The 17687-nt window shown below is 35.8% G+C and overlaps 1 protein-coding gene across 1 annotated transcript in view; it reads left to right on the top strand.

Moving 5' to 3' along the window:
• Vwa8 (von Willebrand factor A domain containing 8) overlaps window positions 1-17687 on the top strand; it is a 441297-nt gene that overhangs the window by 25502 nt on the left and 398108 nt on the right. Inside the window, exons 3-4 of the mRNA XM_023700137.1 lie at window positions 5373-5503; window positions 8677-8787. Coding sequence (XP_023555905.1) covers window positions 5373-5503; window positions 8677-8787 — 242 coding nt within the window. The remainder of the gene's footprint in view (window positions 1-5372; window positions 5504-8676; window positions 8788-17687) is intronic.

The following is a 17687-nucleotide window of genomic DNA, read 5'->3' as shown; positions in this document are numbered from 1 at the left end:
TTTTGTGCCAGTACCATGCTGATTTTTATCACAGTAGCTTTGTAGTCTAATTTCAAGTCAGGAATTTTAGTGCCTCCTGCCTTGTCTTTGTTGCCCAAGATTGCCTTTGCTATTCTAGGTCTTTTCTGGTTCCAAATAAATTTTAGGAACAATTTATCTAGGTCTTTGAGGTATGTTGGTGGTAGTTTGATAGGGATGGCATTAAATCTGTACAGCAATTTTGGGAGTATGTCCATCTTTACTATGTTGGTTCTTTCTATCCAGGAGTATGGAATATTTTTCCATTTTCTGAAGTCCTCTACAATCTCTTTTTTTAGAGTATAGTGTTTTCTTTTAATAGTTTAATGCATTTCCCCACAAATTAAATATGTAGATACTTTTTAACAGAATAAGCTGTAATAAAATATGTATAGGGATTATAGTTTTTCTATAAAGAAGTGGGTCTTCTGATAACACAAAGTGCATAACAAAATGACTTTGGAATTTTAATAGAAAAATAGAACTAACGACCAGAAGAGGATGTCTCCTCAATTTCACATAGTTTTATGGGTTCTACACTGGTAGGGAAAGTCTGCAACTTGAAGGTATATGACTGTCAGAATGCTTTTGGAGGGGGTTGAGAATGACTTGAATATAATGAATACACAGCACTTAAAATTACTGGACCCTGTTCTAGGTGTTTATTTTTATTTTTTAAAAATTTTTTCTTTTCTTTTCTTTTAAAGTAGTAACAAAAGCAAGAACAAAAATTAGAAACAAAGAGAGAAACGGGGTAACATTCTACAATACATATGTTGCAGATTTTCAAAACAATAATAGCTGGTTACCAATGGTTAATATATTACATATCTTTTGTCATCAAATCTGTTGCTCAGCTTAACAGATATAGTTATGTAAGATTCAACATATGATTGAATACTACCACTTGCTTTCAGGAAGCCTTAAATCTTTGTTCTTATCTTTGTTTTTCTTATCTTTTTTAAAATTTATGTTAAAGAGAATATGGCATTAATTGAGAAATGGTACACAATTAGAAGACCAAGATGATAGGCATTCAAGTATGGCTTTTGTATTACAAATTGCAGTCCTTGATGTAGTTGCTATATTACTGTACCAACAACACATTATACTTCACAATTTGAGGGAATGACAATCAGATTTTAAAAAGCAGGACTTTATAATTACTTCATAGAGTTTAACACAGTACACATGTAAAGTACAAACACAAAGTATTTTACAGATAACTTCTTGTTTGTCTCACCTTTTTTTTTTTTTCAAATCAAATTGGTAGGACAGTTTCAATAATTAACACATTGCATACAATCTTCCTAGTGGATAATTGCTGTACAAGATGTGGACATGCTATCCTATTTACAAACACCATTAGAACAAATCACTCTATTCATTAAGAGAATGTAACCATATATCTATCCTAACCGCTTTGAATACACAGATACAAAATGGACATTCATCTGTATATGGTTTTTTTGTTAAGTTCCATTATTTGAATATTATAGGTGTGTAAAATCAGCAAAATATTCTAAAAGAGTCCAGTAGCCCATAATAGTATTGGGTCTTCTGCTTGACTGGCAATGTAAAAAATTGTTGACCTGAGTCCTCTACAGCTCAACATAACAGCATGGCTTTCCTTCTTATATTTCATTTCTAGACTTTTCTGCTGGATGGTTAAGACAAAGGTAAAGCAGGACCTATGCAACAAGAGTTGTAGCTTTTGGGTCTGAAAAGGTCAGTGAAATCTCCTCAGGATTTATTCTGAGATCCTGTACCTCAGATTGTAGAACCTCTGTCAGTGTCAGCCATGTGGATTAGTCACAGCCATTGCTCGGCCAATGTGCTCTCTGTGAAAGCCTGAGAGAATGTTTCCTCTCCATGTGACTCTCCTTAGGCACACTCTACATCATCAATCCCTTTCCTCTTTGGCTCCATAATCTCCTTGATCAGAAAATTTGGGACACTACTGAGTTACATGACATTACAGTACAAGTTCTCACATGTCCTGAGTCTTAATTGACCTTAGAAGGCTAGGGCCAAAATGATGGCTTTTCTCTCAGCCCTCCGTTTTCTCTAATTTTGGTCTGCAAATTTAGGTTGTTAACCATCCAGAAGACAAGCTTGTTGTTATTATCGAATAACTTAGGCTGTTAGTTAAGCTTAACCTCACTATCTGTCTGCATATCAAACATCTTAGGCATAATATGAAACAGGTATTTTTCATCAAGTATTGATATGCTGAACTTTAAGTCCCTACAGAATATGTTAAAAAACATTTAAAAATTAGAATATATTTTAAAAATAGGCATAAAGAATTACATACTTCTCATGTTTGCACATAAGTCCAAAAAGCTCACCATATACAACCTTGAAGCAGGACAGTCCCACAATATTCCTTTTCCTGTCTCTTACTTTCCTTCCACCATCCCCTTCTTCTTGAACAACCATCTACCTGAGTGACGTCATAGCAACAACTGGCATGTCATGACAAGCAGCCCATATTCAGTTGACCAGAATGACAGGCACTCCAAGCATGAAACTACTATTACAAATTAGCATCTGCAGTACAGTAGCTTAGTTCACAGATATTTGTATATATAGTTAGTCAGGGTGAGAATCTTTCCAAATAACTGCTAGATTAAAAAATCTGCTGAAGATTCTCAGGATCATTGCCTTACCCATCTTCTACATACAACTGTATGGTTTGACTTATTCATGTTTCCTAACTCTTCTCCTTTCCCTCTCTTGATTAGTTAGTCCTTGAGATCCTGCTTTCCTTTTACTTGTATTATACCTTTCTATTTGTATTTCTTCTTTTGATTTCTTATATTAGGGAAACTATCCGATATTTACACATGTGTGCTGGTTTATTTCACTTATAAGTATATGTTCAAGTGGCATCCACTTCAATATAAAGGCTTCGAGTTTATCATTCTTAATAGCTGAATAATACTCCATTGTGTAAAAATATCACATCTTTTTCAACCATTCCTCAGGTGATGGGCACCTTGGTTGTTTCCAAGATTTGGCTATCACAAGTTGTGCTGCTATAAACGTAGGCACACATATATCACTATGATATGATGTTTTCAGATCCTCCGGGAAAATTCCCAGTAGGGGAATAGCTGGTTTAAATGGAATTTCCAGTCCAACTTTTCTAAGGAGTCTCCATACTGATTTTCATAATGGTTGCACCAGTCTACACTCCCACCAGCAGTGGAGAAGGGTTCCTTTTCCCCCATAGTCTCTCCAACATTTGTTGTTGGATGATTTCTTTATGATAGCCATTCTTTCTGGGGTGAGATGATATCTCAATGTGGTTTTAATTTGTAGATATAACCTTAGCGCATACTGAAGTTCAGGTGCAGATCTACAAAGTTTGTATTCATCCCAGTGTGCCTCGCTTGGGTCTGGCTGCTGTGCTCAGCTCCTTCCTGCTGCTGCCCTTTGGGGGGAACCTGTTGTGCCCCTCTGGCAACATTTTCTACTCCTGGACTAGCTGGGTGGTTCTCTCCTCTACACTATCTGCAGGGATTGCAGCTGCAGGGTTTCACCCCAGGCCTATATGCCAGGCCTGAGCTGAGCTTGGAGGGGACAAGGTGGATTAAGGGGGAGAGGCAGCTCTCCCACACACTCACCGGACCTGGGCTAGGACTGGGTCTGGGGGTTCCCGGAACGTGGCAGAAATTCCTACTCAGTGGGCGGGGTGGTGGAGGTGCTGCGGAGAGGTGGGTGGCATTCCAAGGGGGTCGAAGAGGGTCTCACTCATTCTGCGCCTGTGCTGGGACCAGTAGTAGGTCCTGCAGGCGAAGGGTAGCAGGAAGCTCTCCCACACACTCACTGGGCCTGGGCTAGGACTGGGTCTGGGGGTTCCTGGAACGTGGCAGAAATTCCTACTTGGTGGGCTGGGTGGGGAGGTGCTGTGGAGTGGTGGGGGGCGTCCTAAGGGGGTGGAAGAGGGTCTCACCCACACTGCGCCTGCCAGTACCAGTAGTAGGTCCCGCTGGCGCAGGGTATCGGGAAGCTGTCCCACACACTCACTGGGCCTGGGGTAGGACTGCGTCTCTAGGTGTTTAATTTTTACAACAACTCTATATTTTTTTTTTTTTTTTTTTGTTCTGGGATTGAACTCAGGCAGGCAGGCACTTAAGCTACTGAGCTATGTCCCCAGCCCATATAAGCATGATTGTTATATCCATTATGCAGATTAGGAAGCTGAACATGTTCAGATAACTTGCTTAAAGTGATGTAGCTAGTAAATATCCGAGATGGGACTTGAGCCCAGACAGTCTGGTTATTGAGTGTGCCCATGGATTGTCTGCTGCCTCCCACAGTAACTGAGATCTAAATGTGATACAGTAGAAAAATCATTTTTATTTTCACCTGTTACAGGATGGGAATGCAATACATTATGAACATAATTAGTACCACTATTTAAGGAGGATAAAAATTAATGGTACAGTGTGGTTTTTGCAAAGGTTTGCCACACATGACATGGTCACCCATGATACTCAGAAGCCACACAGAATTGAAATGTGGTGATGGTGTCAGCCTTCCAGATCCTCATATCTTCAGTGGGTTTATAATAAAGGAAGAACGTTTTTGTTACTGACTTGCCTCCCTACAAGTTTCATTCTGCAGAAGAAAGGGGAAGCTGAGAGGACCTCTTTCTCTGGGCTTAATTATGGCTAATTCAAAATAGCTTCTTTGTAATGCAAAACAAACAAAAACGCCCCATAAAATAACTTGTATGTGAAAACAACAGAGCCCTTGAGGAGCAAATGTGTCTACATAGGCTTTCTCACTGGCAGGGAAGAAATGTCTTAGACATTATATTTAACACCAATATTCTTTGTAGTGTACCAAATTATCTCTCATTTCCACAAAGCTTTACACACCTGAAGTTTCCCAATCATTTCCAAATGCCTCTGGCAGGCATAAGGTGCAAGCTATATTATCACTGCTTGACAGCCAATGTCAAGTGGAAAGACGAAATGAAGGGGCTGTTGAAACTCGTCAGCTCTTTCTGAGGCCAGTGGTTCATAAGACAAAATTGAGTATCATGATAAAGTGGAGATCACTCCCATTAGCATTCACAGGATCATGCACACATCCCAGAGTTCCAGCTTTAAATAATTCCATGCCTTTATTCTTGGGATTGATAATAGCAATGTAATTCTTTTGTGAAACAGTAAAAGTTGACCAGGTATATAGAGTCAGACAGTCTCTCTTGCTCTCGCTCTTACTCTTTGCGTGTATGTACACATGTATTTTAAGACACATAGTCTGCATTGCTTTAAGATTCGTATTTTTCATAATCATTCAATTTGCATTTCCTTTTTTCTTCTTTTTCTTCAAAGTTTCAGAACCTCTAGCTCAATCTATGGTTCAGCATCTGAGATGGATAATGCAGAAGGATCTTTTGGGGCAAGATATTTTTTTAATTGGACCTCCTGGGCCTCTTCGACGCTCTATTGCTATGCAGTACTTGGTGAGCAATCAATTCTTGTCAATTCCTAAGGATCTTGTCTTTGATAAGCTATGTAATTAAATAAAGTTTCAAAATGTATGACAATGTCAAAATTATTCACTACTTGAAATAAATGCTAACATCAAAGGTGATTTGTTTATAAAGGGTGTAGCAGAAGTTGTCTGGAAAGCAAAATGAACATTTGCCTTTCATAGCTTTTGCTGTATTTTGCTGTCACTAGAAAGTTCTTTACTTCCAGTAGAAAGGAAATACACATTCAGGCAATGAGTGGTAGCTGGAATCAGCAACCTTGAAATTACAAAGCAAAACTTAGTTTGATACAACTGCGTGAACTTTTCTTTATTTCAGGCTCCCATTTTAAAAAACAAATAATTCCCATGTCTCTGAGGTCATAAAATCTTTTAGAGAGCCTATAGTTTATAGAGCATTTGTTTAATGTTGCATGTTCTGCTTTTTTTTCTTTAAATAGATGAGAAAAGAAATTAAGTGAGGTTAAATAACTCAATCCTTACCTAGCCAATAAATGATGGCATTAGACTTCAAATATCATGTTGTTTTCCTTTTCTGACATATTAGCTTCAAAATGCTAGCAGTTCTTTGAGAGCTGTTGTTAAGTAAATTGAAATGTTCACAGTCCAACCCATATAAGAAAGTTTACAAGACTTTTCTACTATTTTTAGGCATTAATAGCCATTGCTCTAGTAATTCAAGGAAGAACACCATCAGATGAAGTGGTGTTCTGAAGAAATTTCTTAGTAGGAGGAGAAAACTTGTTAAAACTTCTTTTATTGTTTGGTTTTAAAGGATTGATTTCTATACTATTGGAATCTACTTTAAAGAAAAGAAATCTACTTTATATGCTCTTCTGTTTAAATGGTGCATTTACTTTGGTACTTTAAAGAACTTATAGAGTAGGAATGATAAAAATGTAATATACAAATCAAAGGCTATTTCCCACTAACTGTACCTTTTGTATCTTTTATTTGTCTCTAGAACTAGTCTGTGAGTTATATGCCTTTGTAGCATCATCTTCACTTTTAAAACAAAAGGAAAAACTATTTTGTCTACAAATGGGGACTGAGTTACTGAGAACCTGAGGGCTAGAACTTCTTTGATTTTTACTTGTGTGGTCTATGTCTTGCTTATTTTAAAGACCCCAATATCTTACTGAGACTTTGTTTCTGGTGAGACTTTGAAGCATGTTAAATTGTGAAATGAGAAGGGCTAGGACCTTATATGGGGCTTGATAGTTGAAAACATAAGTCTATGCACATGAAGTCTATGTTGCCTCAATATTTAAAAAAAGTAGGAGAGAAGGAAGAAGAGGAGGAAGAAGAGCTGGGAATGTCACTGATGGGGTTCAACCCTCACTACCACCAAACAAAACAAATCAACAGAAATTTGGTGAGAAGCCTACTACAGCAAAGAGAAACTAGACTAAAAGAAATTATGTAATAGTTGTCTTTATTTGATATGTAAAAAGAAGTTTGTAGATTATTCACAAACAAACAAAAAGCAACAGATCCCTGCCACATCTACCTGGTTCAGTATGCAAGTTTGTTTGTTCCTTTTTCATGCAGCAGTATCCAAGTTATTGGCGCTAGAGTCCAAGGAAGTTGTGGCCACTGAGAGTGATGGTAACACTGTCCTCAGTGTTGGCAGCACAAGCCTTTACCGTGGGGCAGTGTAACGTTAAGGGGCTTTGGCAACCATTGTGAATGACAGGGTATTCAGGGAGGGGAGCAAATCAGCCAACTAAAGACAAGAGACGAAGGTGCTAATGAAGTGTTATGAAGCAGGAAGGAGGTCTCTGCTAAAAAGAGTGCTCTTTATTCCAAAATTGGCTCTCACGAACAATTCATTATATTTAGCAAAGCATCAGTGTTACCAGATCTTCACCACTAGACCCTATATATTTGCTATTTAAAATATTTTCCTCCTTTCTATGCATAAATAAACTGATGGCAACATGGGAACAAATATTTAAAAATACTGAATGGCAATAATTATTTATCAAACTAAAATGGTTAAAATGCAGGAAAAGTGTTCATGTGTGAAATTTTCCTGTTAGCCTACACAACATTTTTTCTTGTATTTTTTAATAAATTAAATTGTTTTCTCTGTTTAATTAGATGCTTATTAATATGTCATACTTGGTTGGAGAATAACATGGCACTTAACATCATACAGTTGAAGACAATATTAATTTTTTCACATAGCTGTTAAATGTAGGACAAAGTAACTTTAGAGAATGGTTAAATTCTTTTGAAAGAAATAGATTCTGGATGGTTTTCCTTGAAATCACATAATTTTTGTGTGTAGAAAAATAATATTTTTCCTTCTTCATTCTCATTCTTTTGTTCCCTCTTCCTTTTCCTCCATCTTCGTCTCTTTTTCTTTTTCCTTCTTCTTTAACTCTGCGTGTGTATCTGTATTCTCTTGGCCCAACTCTTGGCATTTACATTTTGTCCACATTTGGTAAAGTACTTAGTGTACTGTAAACATTTGGTAAATATGGTCATTGGTATAAGTTGATTTAAACTGCCTTTAGTAAAAAAAGATAAACTTTGCTTACAGAAATTCCTAAGTAAAAAACCAAAGTATTAGTTATACTATGCCAGATTATTAGTAAAAATAAAAAAATTCTACAGGAGAAATTAAGATTTTTTTCTTTTTAAAATTTTTTTATGTAAAGGTTTTCACTACACAGATCAGACTTGTAGAAATCCTCCTGTTTTTAGCCTACCAAGCCCTGGGATTAAAAGTGCATGCCACCATGCCCCATCTTAGTAGCTGTCGCAGCATGCCCCAGGGGTGGGGCCAGCATGGCATGTAAGGAATCGAACCCCAGTCCCTGCACCTGTGTAAGCAGGCACTTTAGTCCACTGAGTTATTTGGCTGGCCCTGAAATTAAGATTTTAAAGGTCTAATTTTTATTGTTCTTTCTTCAGTAGTAGGATTCAGTGGAGTATATGTAGAGCTCTAAGGAGATAGAAAACTTGATTAACATTCAACTCACAGCATTTTTCTCAAACCTATGATTGAAAAGGTTTTAATCCAGAATTATATGCAAATATTGGTCTCTAGGACAGTGGCACCACCAGATAATTTTCTGCAAGTCATATATTGGTTCTTTGACTTTAGTTTTGAAGTAACTTATCTCTGCTTTATAGGAACTGACCAAACAGGAGGTTGAATATATTGCTCTGTCCAGGGACACCACTGAAACTGATCTCAAACAGCGACGGGAGATCCGTTCAGGAACAGCTTTTTACATTGATCAGGTGAGTTTTTAATCCTCTCTAGCCTGTACTGTGTATGCCAGAGTTATGCAAAATAGATTTTTAAAGTAGAAATAGAGTAGCTTGTTAATGGTAAACAGTGCTCTCTTCTAGACAGAGTTAATTTAGAATTTTGCTTCCCCTGTTCTTGGAAAAGTCTTCTTGGTATAGTACTAAAAGGAGAAATGTCAGAGAAAATTAATGGTTCCAAAATGTCAGTCAAAGATTAATATTGCTTGTCATTTTTTTTTTTTTTAATATTAGGAGTTAAATATCCTAGCCCTTCACACTGACCTACATTCCCTGCCCCTTTTGGGATTTATAAATTTTGAGACAGGGTCTCATTAAGTTGTTGAGTTGTCCAGCCTGTGCTTGAACTGTGTGTCGATCCTCCTGTGCCAGCCTTTTAGAATGCTGGGTACAGGCCTAATGCTCCTGTACCCGGCTCAATGTGCTGTTTTCTTAGTTTCATTTGCTTCCTACTTGCCTATCTAAATTTGATTTTCTTTTAAGTAATTTTTATTTTTATTTATTTATTTATTTATTTTTTTGGTAGCAGAGTTACAACAATTAATACATTGCATATTGTTGTCTTTCTAGTAGTCATTCATAGCTAAGATGCCAAAATTTTATTTTCTAAAAAGCTGAATTTAGAATATTTTAAGACAGGAAATTCTCTAGCACATTCATCATTCTCAGGTCCATTAGGTGAAAGTGGGTTAAAGGGAATGAAATTAAATATCTACAGGAAGGAACAACCTTTTTTTGTAGGGTGCAGATTGCCAACTAAAATAAGTTTATAAATATGATAATGAAACATTCACTTCATCAAATGCATTGATTAAAATATTAAATATTTTTCTTAGGAATAACTCAGAAAATAAGATATAGACTATACAAAATAAATTTGTAGGAAAAATCAGATATCCAATAAAGTCATAGAAAGATGATTGACCTTCTTGTTTATAAAAGTAAAATTAAAATTCCAGTGAGATGCCATTTTTCTTTTACCTCTGAAATTAGTAAAGATTAAAGAATTCACTAATATCCTGTATTGATGAGGAGGAAGGGATGAGGAACCAGGGTTGCTGCTGATGACAAAAGAAGTTGATGCAGTTTTAAAAGAAAAGAAAATTTGACCCTACCTAAATAAAAGAAATATATATATTTGCATACACAGTTAATTTTTTTCTTTTCTCAATTCTTTTTCCTCTTTCTATTTAATTTCTTACATTTTTTCTTCTTCTAATTTTGCATGCATATATGTGATAATATGAACAGCTAATTTGAAGGCAACACTATGCAATACAGTAAATACTGTGAAATTCATATTATTTTGTTTAGTGAAATTCTATATCATTTGTAATTTTTTGTTTGAATATTTTGTGCTCTTTAAAAAAGTAAAATAATGTTTTTAGCTCTAGGAGTGTCTTAGGTATTCTTGTCAATTTTGAGTATGTTTACCAAATTGATAGGTTTTAATTTGTGTTGAGAATGATTAAGTAGGCTGTGCCCTTTTCTTGTATCCTTTTTATATTTACTGGCTGTTGCTTCTTTTTGATATCTGGAGGTGGAATAATGTGGAAAGGGAGAAAGGTGCCAATGAAAGAAGATGTTGACATTTACACTAGTCTTGATCATGTAAATATAGTTTACTTATTAGTATTGTTATCATTATTTATTTATTTAATGTATTTGGTATAGGGTCTCACTGTGCAGCTCGGACTCGCAGTGATCCTCCTGTTCTCAGCCTCCGCAGCCCTGGGATTACAGTTGTGTGCCACCACGCTTGGACTCAGTCCCTGGCTCAGCACGCCCGGTAGGGCCTGCACAGCATGTGATGCCAGAGATACTATTTTTGAGGAATTCTTTGCTTATAAATTTTCTTTCTTCTTTTGCTTAATCCTTAGTTTATAAATTAGTTTTACAAGATTGTTTATAGAATGAAAATATGAAAATTTATTAGTGTTATTTTGATGCCCATGAAAAAAAGGCAGACTAACCAAGATATTTTTCTGTAACATTAACTTTTATTTGCCTAGAAGATAAGTAACCTGAGAAAAAACTAAATTACTAAAGTTTAGAAGATCAGTTACCATTTTTATTTTTTTCTGAACTTGCTGACATAGTCATTAATTGTGCTTATTGTCACATGACTCAGAAAACTAGGAAAGACAATTTACAATGATATAAAAGACAAAAACTTGTACAATTACTAATACAATTTTTTTTGTAAGAAAATACTTGTATTACTGCTTGAAGTATTCAAGTATGTCAATAAAATTAAACTACAAATAAATGATATTTAGATTTTCTGCCTGGTAGAAAAAAGATACTCTAGGAACTAGGGAGATGGCTGAGTAGAATAAAGTATTTCCCTGGCAAGCACAAGGGCCTGAGTTCAATCCCTAGTTCTGCCAAAAAAAAAAAAAAAAAAGAAAAAGAAAAAAGATACTCTGTACCCCGTATAATTTGGGCAATAGGATGCTATGATTGATACGTTTGAATGATTTGCTTAAATTCTTTATAAGATAGGAACTTTTTTCATATAGGAGTCTTGTAATTTTTATTTGTAAAATATATATTTAATATGAAATACAAAAATGCATACTAACAATTGTATAATATTTTAATATATTCTCTTCTATTTTCAGTTATTCTTGACTCGTTAATAGAAATAATGCTAAAACTTAAAAAAATCACTTAAATATTATGGGTTACCAAACGTTTCTTAAATCTTTGAATAACATAGCACTATTAATCAGAAAATAAATATTTATCTTGTCTAACTTGCATTTTGTTTACATTACCAAATAAGGAAATTTATTTACTTGTAAACTCCATCTCATTTATGAATGCCAAAGCTACTTTCCGTCTGTAATCAGTCTTGAAAATTTAAAGTTGTATTTAGAAGTTCATTCATAAATGAATATTTGGAATTTGGCTAACATCTCTATATTCAAGGCTGGAGAGAACAGCTAAATTCTGATACTTTTACCAGACTACTTGTAGTAAGCTGAAGATTGTTACATTTATTCTGACCTCTGTATCAGAGTGCAGGGCTTGGCTTTTTATGTTCTTCTTGTATTCAGACCAACTCTTTTCTACTTCTATAGTATTAACTGGCAGATTCATGTAATTCATTTTAAAAATAAGAGTGCTAAAAAGGCAGCTTTTATTCGAGGGGCCCTACGTTGTATGAAGTGCTTTATATCACTGCATTTAACCCTGAACATATTTCTGAGATGATTTCCTACTTTACAGTGGCAGTGGTCATACAACCAATACATCTGAGGTGACGTTTGAAACAGGAACTTTATAATCCAAAGCTGAGGTTCTTTCTACACTATTATGCTGTGTCCTAAAAAACAAGATGGTGATCATGACGATCACATTAATTGTTAGGTGGGTGCCCAGTGAGACTACTTATAATAACACCAGCTATTTAAAAAAAGGTATATTAGCTCGCTTTTATTTTCATTAAATGACACCTATAACTGATGGTAGTGCTATGTAAATATATATTCACAGTTTATTTGGGTGAGGTATAATCAAGGCAAAATAAATGATTTGTATTTGTAAAAATAGGCCCATTAGCTCACTTGATTGGGTCAAAATCTAATGAGAAAGCCACAGGTTCATGCAAATGCAGACCATTATTTTTCCTTAGTCATCTTCCTGCTACAAACTGTTATTAACAATGCTTAAGGACCCCTTCCATTGTTATATGCACTGGGGGAACCCAGATGAGCTGCACCAGAAGGCCCAGAGAATTGCTGTTCCCCTCCCTGCTGCCATGACCAAGGTGAACTAATTGAGAAATTCCAGAGACCAGAGGGAATGTGAGTGACACTGTAGGGGCCCAACTAGAGCTCAAAGATAGACCGGCGGATGAGTGATATGAAAAGTCCAAAGCAACAATAATAATATAAACCAATAGGTGGTAAGTTAGGTGAACCAGTCCTGTACTTGGAGACTAAGACACATGGAATAGAAGCAGGTGAGTGTAGCTCCCCTATTCTCGTTCTCTCGTTCTCTCTCTCTTTCTCCCCCTCCCTCCCTCCCCTTCCTTTTTTCTTTTTCTTTCCAATTTTACATGTGTATATCTGGTAATATGAATAACTGGTTGGAAGACAGACTGTATTACAACAAATACTGTGAAATTCATGTTACTTTGCTAAAAAAAAAAAACAAAACTATTTGTAGAAGTAATAGCAAAAAATTTCCTAAGCATAGGAAAAGAATCTGACATAGTTAAGTGAGGCATGTATAACTCTCAATTCACCGTAATCAAAATAAATCTATACCTAGACATATAATTAAAATCCCAGAAATTCAGCATAAGAACAGAATATTAAAAGTTGTTAAAGAAAAGAACATCACATATAAAGTAAGGCCCATCAGAATTACAGTAGACTGTGTATGGGAGGGCTTCTGGCTACCCTGAGCCCACGGGACCATTTCTGTCCAAACCCAGGCACAACTTGAGTGAGACCTTCTTCCACGTTCTTGGGACACCCTCACCACTCCACAGCCTCCCCCAAGCCTGCCAAGTGAATGAGAACTTCTGCTGTGTTCTTGGGACACTCAGTTATGGAAATCAGTGTACAGACTCCTTAAAAAACTAGGACTGGAAATCCCATTCAAGCCAGCTGTCCCCTACTGGAAATTTTCCCAGAGGATCTGAAAACATGATATCATAGTGATATATGTGTACCTATGTTTATAGCAGCACAATTTGTGATAGCCAAATCTTGGAAACAGACAAGATGTCTATCACCTGAAGAATGGATGAAAAAGATGTGATATTTTTATACAATGGACTATTACTCATCTATAAAGAATGATAAACTCAAAGCCTTTATATTGAAGTGGATGCCACTTGAACATATACTCATAAGTGAAATAAACCAGACAACATGTGTAAATACCGTATAGTTTCCCTAGTATAAGAACTCAAAAGAAGAAATGCAAATAGAAAGGTATAACAAATTAAAAGGAAAGCAAGAACTTGAGGACTAGTCAATGAAGAGAGAACAAGGAGAAGAGCTAGGAAACATGACAGAGGCAAGCCATACAGTTATATGTACAAGATGGGTAAGGCAATGATCCTGAGAATCTTCAGAAGATTTTCGAATCTAGCAGTTAATTGGAAGAATTCTCACCCTAAGTATATATGCTGATACCTGTGAACTAAGGAAATGCACTGAAGAGAGCAATGTGTAATAGTAGGTTCATGCTTGGAGTGTCTGTCATTCTGGTCTTCTGAATAATATGTGCTGTTTGTCATTACATGCCTGTTGCTGCTGTGCTGTCTCTCGGGTAGATGATTGTTTAAAAAGGAAGGGGGCGGTGAATGATGGCAGGAGACTGGGAAAGGAGTGTTGTGGGACTGTCCTGCTACAATGTTGTATATGGTTAGTTTTCTGGACTTCTGTGTAAACATATATAATTGTTTATTCCTATTTTTTAAATATATTTTAATTAAAATTTTTTTCTTTATATTTTGTAGGGCCTTAAAGTTTAACATATCAATACTTGATGAAAAATACCTGTTCCATGTTATGCCTAAGTTGTCTGACATTCAGACAGTGAGATTAAGCTCAACAGCCTAGGTTGTATGGTAATAACAATAAGCTTCTCTTCTGGAGGGTTAACAACCTAAGTTTGCAGACAAAAAATTAGAGAAAAAGGAGGGCCACAAGGAAAGCCAGCATTTTGGCCCTAGCCTTCCAAGGTCAATTAAGACTCAGGACATATGAGAACTTGTACTGTAACATCATGTAACTCAGTTGTGTCCCAAATTTTCTGATCAAGGAGATTATGGGGCCAAAGAGGAAAGTGATCAATGATGTATAGTGTGCCTAAGTTGAGTCACATGGAGAGAAAACATTTTCTCAGGCTTTCACAGAGAGCAAATTGATCAAGCAATAGGAATGCCTCATCCACATGGCTGACACTGACATAGGATCTACAATCTGAGGTACTTGGTCTCAGGATAAATCCTGAGGGGATTTCACTGACCTTATTAGATCCAAAGGATACAATTCTTGTCACATAGGTCTTGCTTTATCTTGGTCTTAACCATGCAGCAGAAAAGTATAAAAACAAAGTATAAGAAGTAAAGCCATGTTGTTATGTTGAGCTGTAGGGGACTCAGGTCAACATTTTCTGACATTGCCAGTGAAGCGGAAGACCCAATACTATTATGGACTACTGGACTCTTTTAGAATATTTTGCTGAGTTCACACTCCTATGATATTTAAATGATGGAACTAAAGGAAAAAAGGGGACACAGATGAATGACCATTTTGTATCTGTGTATTCAAAATGGTTAGGATAGATATGTAGCTACATTCTCTTAGTTCGTTGGGATTTGGTCTAATAGTGTTTGTAAATTGGATATCATGTCTGCATCTTGTAGAACAAATAACCACTAGGAAGACAGTGTGCAGTGTGTTAATCATTGAAACTATCCTACCAATTGATTTGAAACTGTCTCATTTGTATTTGTTTCTCAATAAAATTATGGAAAAAATATCCAAAATGGAAAATAGTTATTGTAAAAGAAGAACAAAGTGCTCAAAAGGAAAGAACAACTAGGATAAGGGACAGGAGAAAAAAAAAAGGAAAAAAAATAGCTGAAATAAATATACTATTAACCTCTACTAGTTTATTAAAGAGAATGGTTTGTTTTAATAGTTACAATCATCATTCATGCTTATATCTTTTAATGTGGCCAACTACTTTGAATAGAACAATATGCAATATATTAACCACTATTGATCTGTTGTCTTGTTTTGAAACTATCTTTGTTGTGTTTTTTGTCTTTAATATAAAACTGCTGAAATGCTGGTTTTCATTTTTCTTTTAGAAAAAAAAGTATTTATTAAGACATATTAATGGTACCATTATGTACATATTCTTATCCTAGACCCCAGAAATACAACTCCAAATACAAAAACACAAAATTCTATGTACCTGTATATGGAGAAGACATTCATAATCCTTTCTGTTGAGATATACAGTACATCATTGTTTTCCGTGAGAATAGTTACCATTCCCTGCAGTAATACACCAGAATGTACTTTTATCTACCTGCAACTTAGTACTTATTTATCCACCTTTTCCCATAGCTCCCTTTCCACTATTCTTCTTGGCTTCTGATAGTGGCCTTTCTATCCTGAATTTTTGTGAGATCAACTTTTAGATTCCATATGTAACTAAGATTATACAGCATACTACTTCTCTTTCTCTGCCAGGCTATGTCACTTAACATATTTTTTTCTAGTTTTCTCCTTGTTCTCTCAAGAATTCTGTTCTTTTTGACGACTGCATAGTATTCCATAGCATTGTTGTTTTTAAACAACTTGCTATGTGTAGTTATCACATTCAATCTCTAATGCACTTTATGGGTTAAATAGTATAAAGACCCTATCTTTAGAAAGACTAGAAGCTATGAGAGGTTGAGCTAAATCACCCATACAAAATAACTGATACAGCAACTGCTATAGATTTGGGTTGCTGTAAGAAAATATCTCATAATAGGCAATGTATAATGGACTCAAATTTATTTCATGCATGTATCTAGAGGATGGAAATTTGAGATCCAGGAGTATTTATTGGAGTAGAGCTTTTTTAATTGTTCTGTCCTATGGCAGAATGGTAGAGGGGCAAAGAGTGGGGGGCGGGCAAGAAAGGAGAGGACAGAGGGACAGAGGGGGAAGTAGGAGAGAGAGAGCAAACTCGCCTTTGCTCAAGAGTCCACTCTCACAGCAGCCCATTCTCTAGATTATGCTGTTAATCTATTCATGAGGACGGCAGAGTATTTGTGTCCTAATTAACTCTTCGAGGTCCCACTATTTAAAAAATATTTATTTATTTGAAACAGAGTCTCACTACACAGTTCAGACTTGTAGTGATTCTCCTGTCTCAGCCTCCCCAGCATTGGGATTACAGGAGTGTGCCACCATTCCTGGTTTTAGGACTGGCACGGCGTGATGTACCGTGATCACACACTGGTCTTTGTGCTTGCTAGGCAGGTGCTTAGGCTGCTGAGCTATCCGCCCCACCACCCTAAAGTCTTATCTTTTAACACTATTGCCTTGGAGCTTAAATTTTCAACAAATAAATTTTAGGGGGCATATTAAAACTATAGTAGCACCCAAAACTCACTGTCCTCCTGTTCTGATATTTTAAAATAAAGAACATAAATTAATTTAAAGATTTCTTATTGGCTTCCTCAGATTTTTACACTTCTGAGTAGTTTTAAACTCTTTGAAATCTATTTTCATTAAATAAAAGTTGCATTATTAATAAATTATACTTTAATAGGTTCAGTAGCTTTAATTTTCCAGTATCACTTTGCTTTTTAAATTCTGACATTGTACAGTATCCCTTGAGTTATTCCCCTTACATAATGGGGACACAGCCATCCAGATTAATTGCCTCCTCAGATCTTATGTCAGATCAGAGGAAAATCTAGAACACGGCATAGATAGGTTTTGATTTTAGGTCATGCACCTGCTTTTATCTTGAGATTCTTCCTGTCCATTTGTTGGGTTGTTAAATCTGTGATATGAGATAGCTAGACTAGAAGGATCTTACTAAATTTTCCCCCTTATTTTTACTTAAAAACAAAGTTATATTTGTGGAAGTTCTGTAATTTGAAGGACAAGAAAGGATCCTTAAAGTTTATCTTTTACATTGTTATTTTTCATTTTTGAACTGGGGGTTGAACCTAAAGACACTGAACCTTTTTTAACTGTTTGAGACAGTCTATCACTAAATTTTTCTGGCTGGCCTCAAGCTTATGGTCTTTTTAACTTAGTTAATTTTTACAGTGAAGAACTATCATGATGAATTATTCCAGATTTAATATCTATCTATCTATCTATCTATCT

This window comes from Octodon degus, unplaced genomic scaffold (genome assembly GCF_000260255.1).
Source record: "Octodon degus isolate 3935 unplaced genomic scaffold, OctDeg1.0 scaffold00122, whole genome shotgun sequence".
Taxonomy (NCBI): Eukaryota; Metazoa; Chordata; class Mammalia; order Rodentia; family Octodontidae; genus Octodon; species Octodon degus.
The sequence above is the reverse complement of the archived record's forward strand: the minus strand, read 5'-3'. Positions and strand labels throughout refer to the sequence as shown.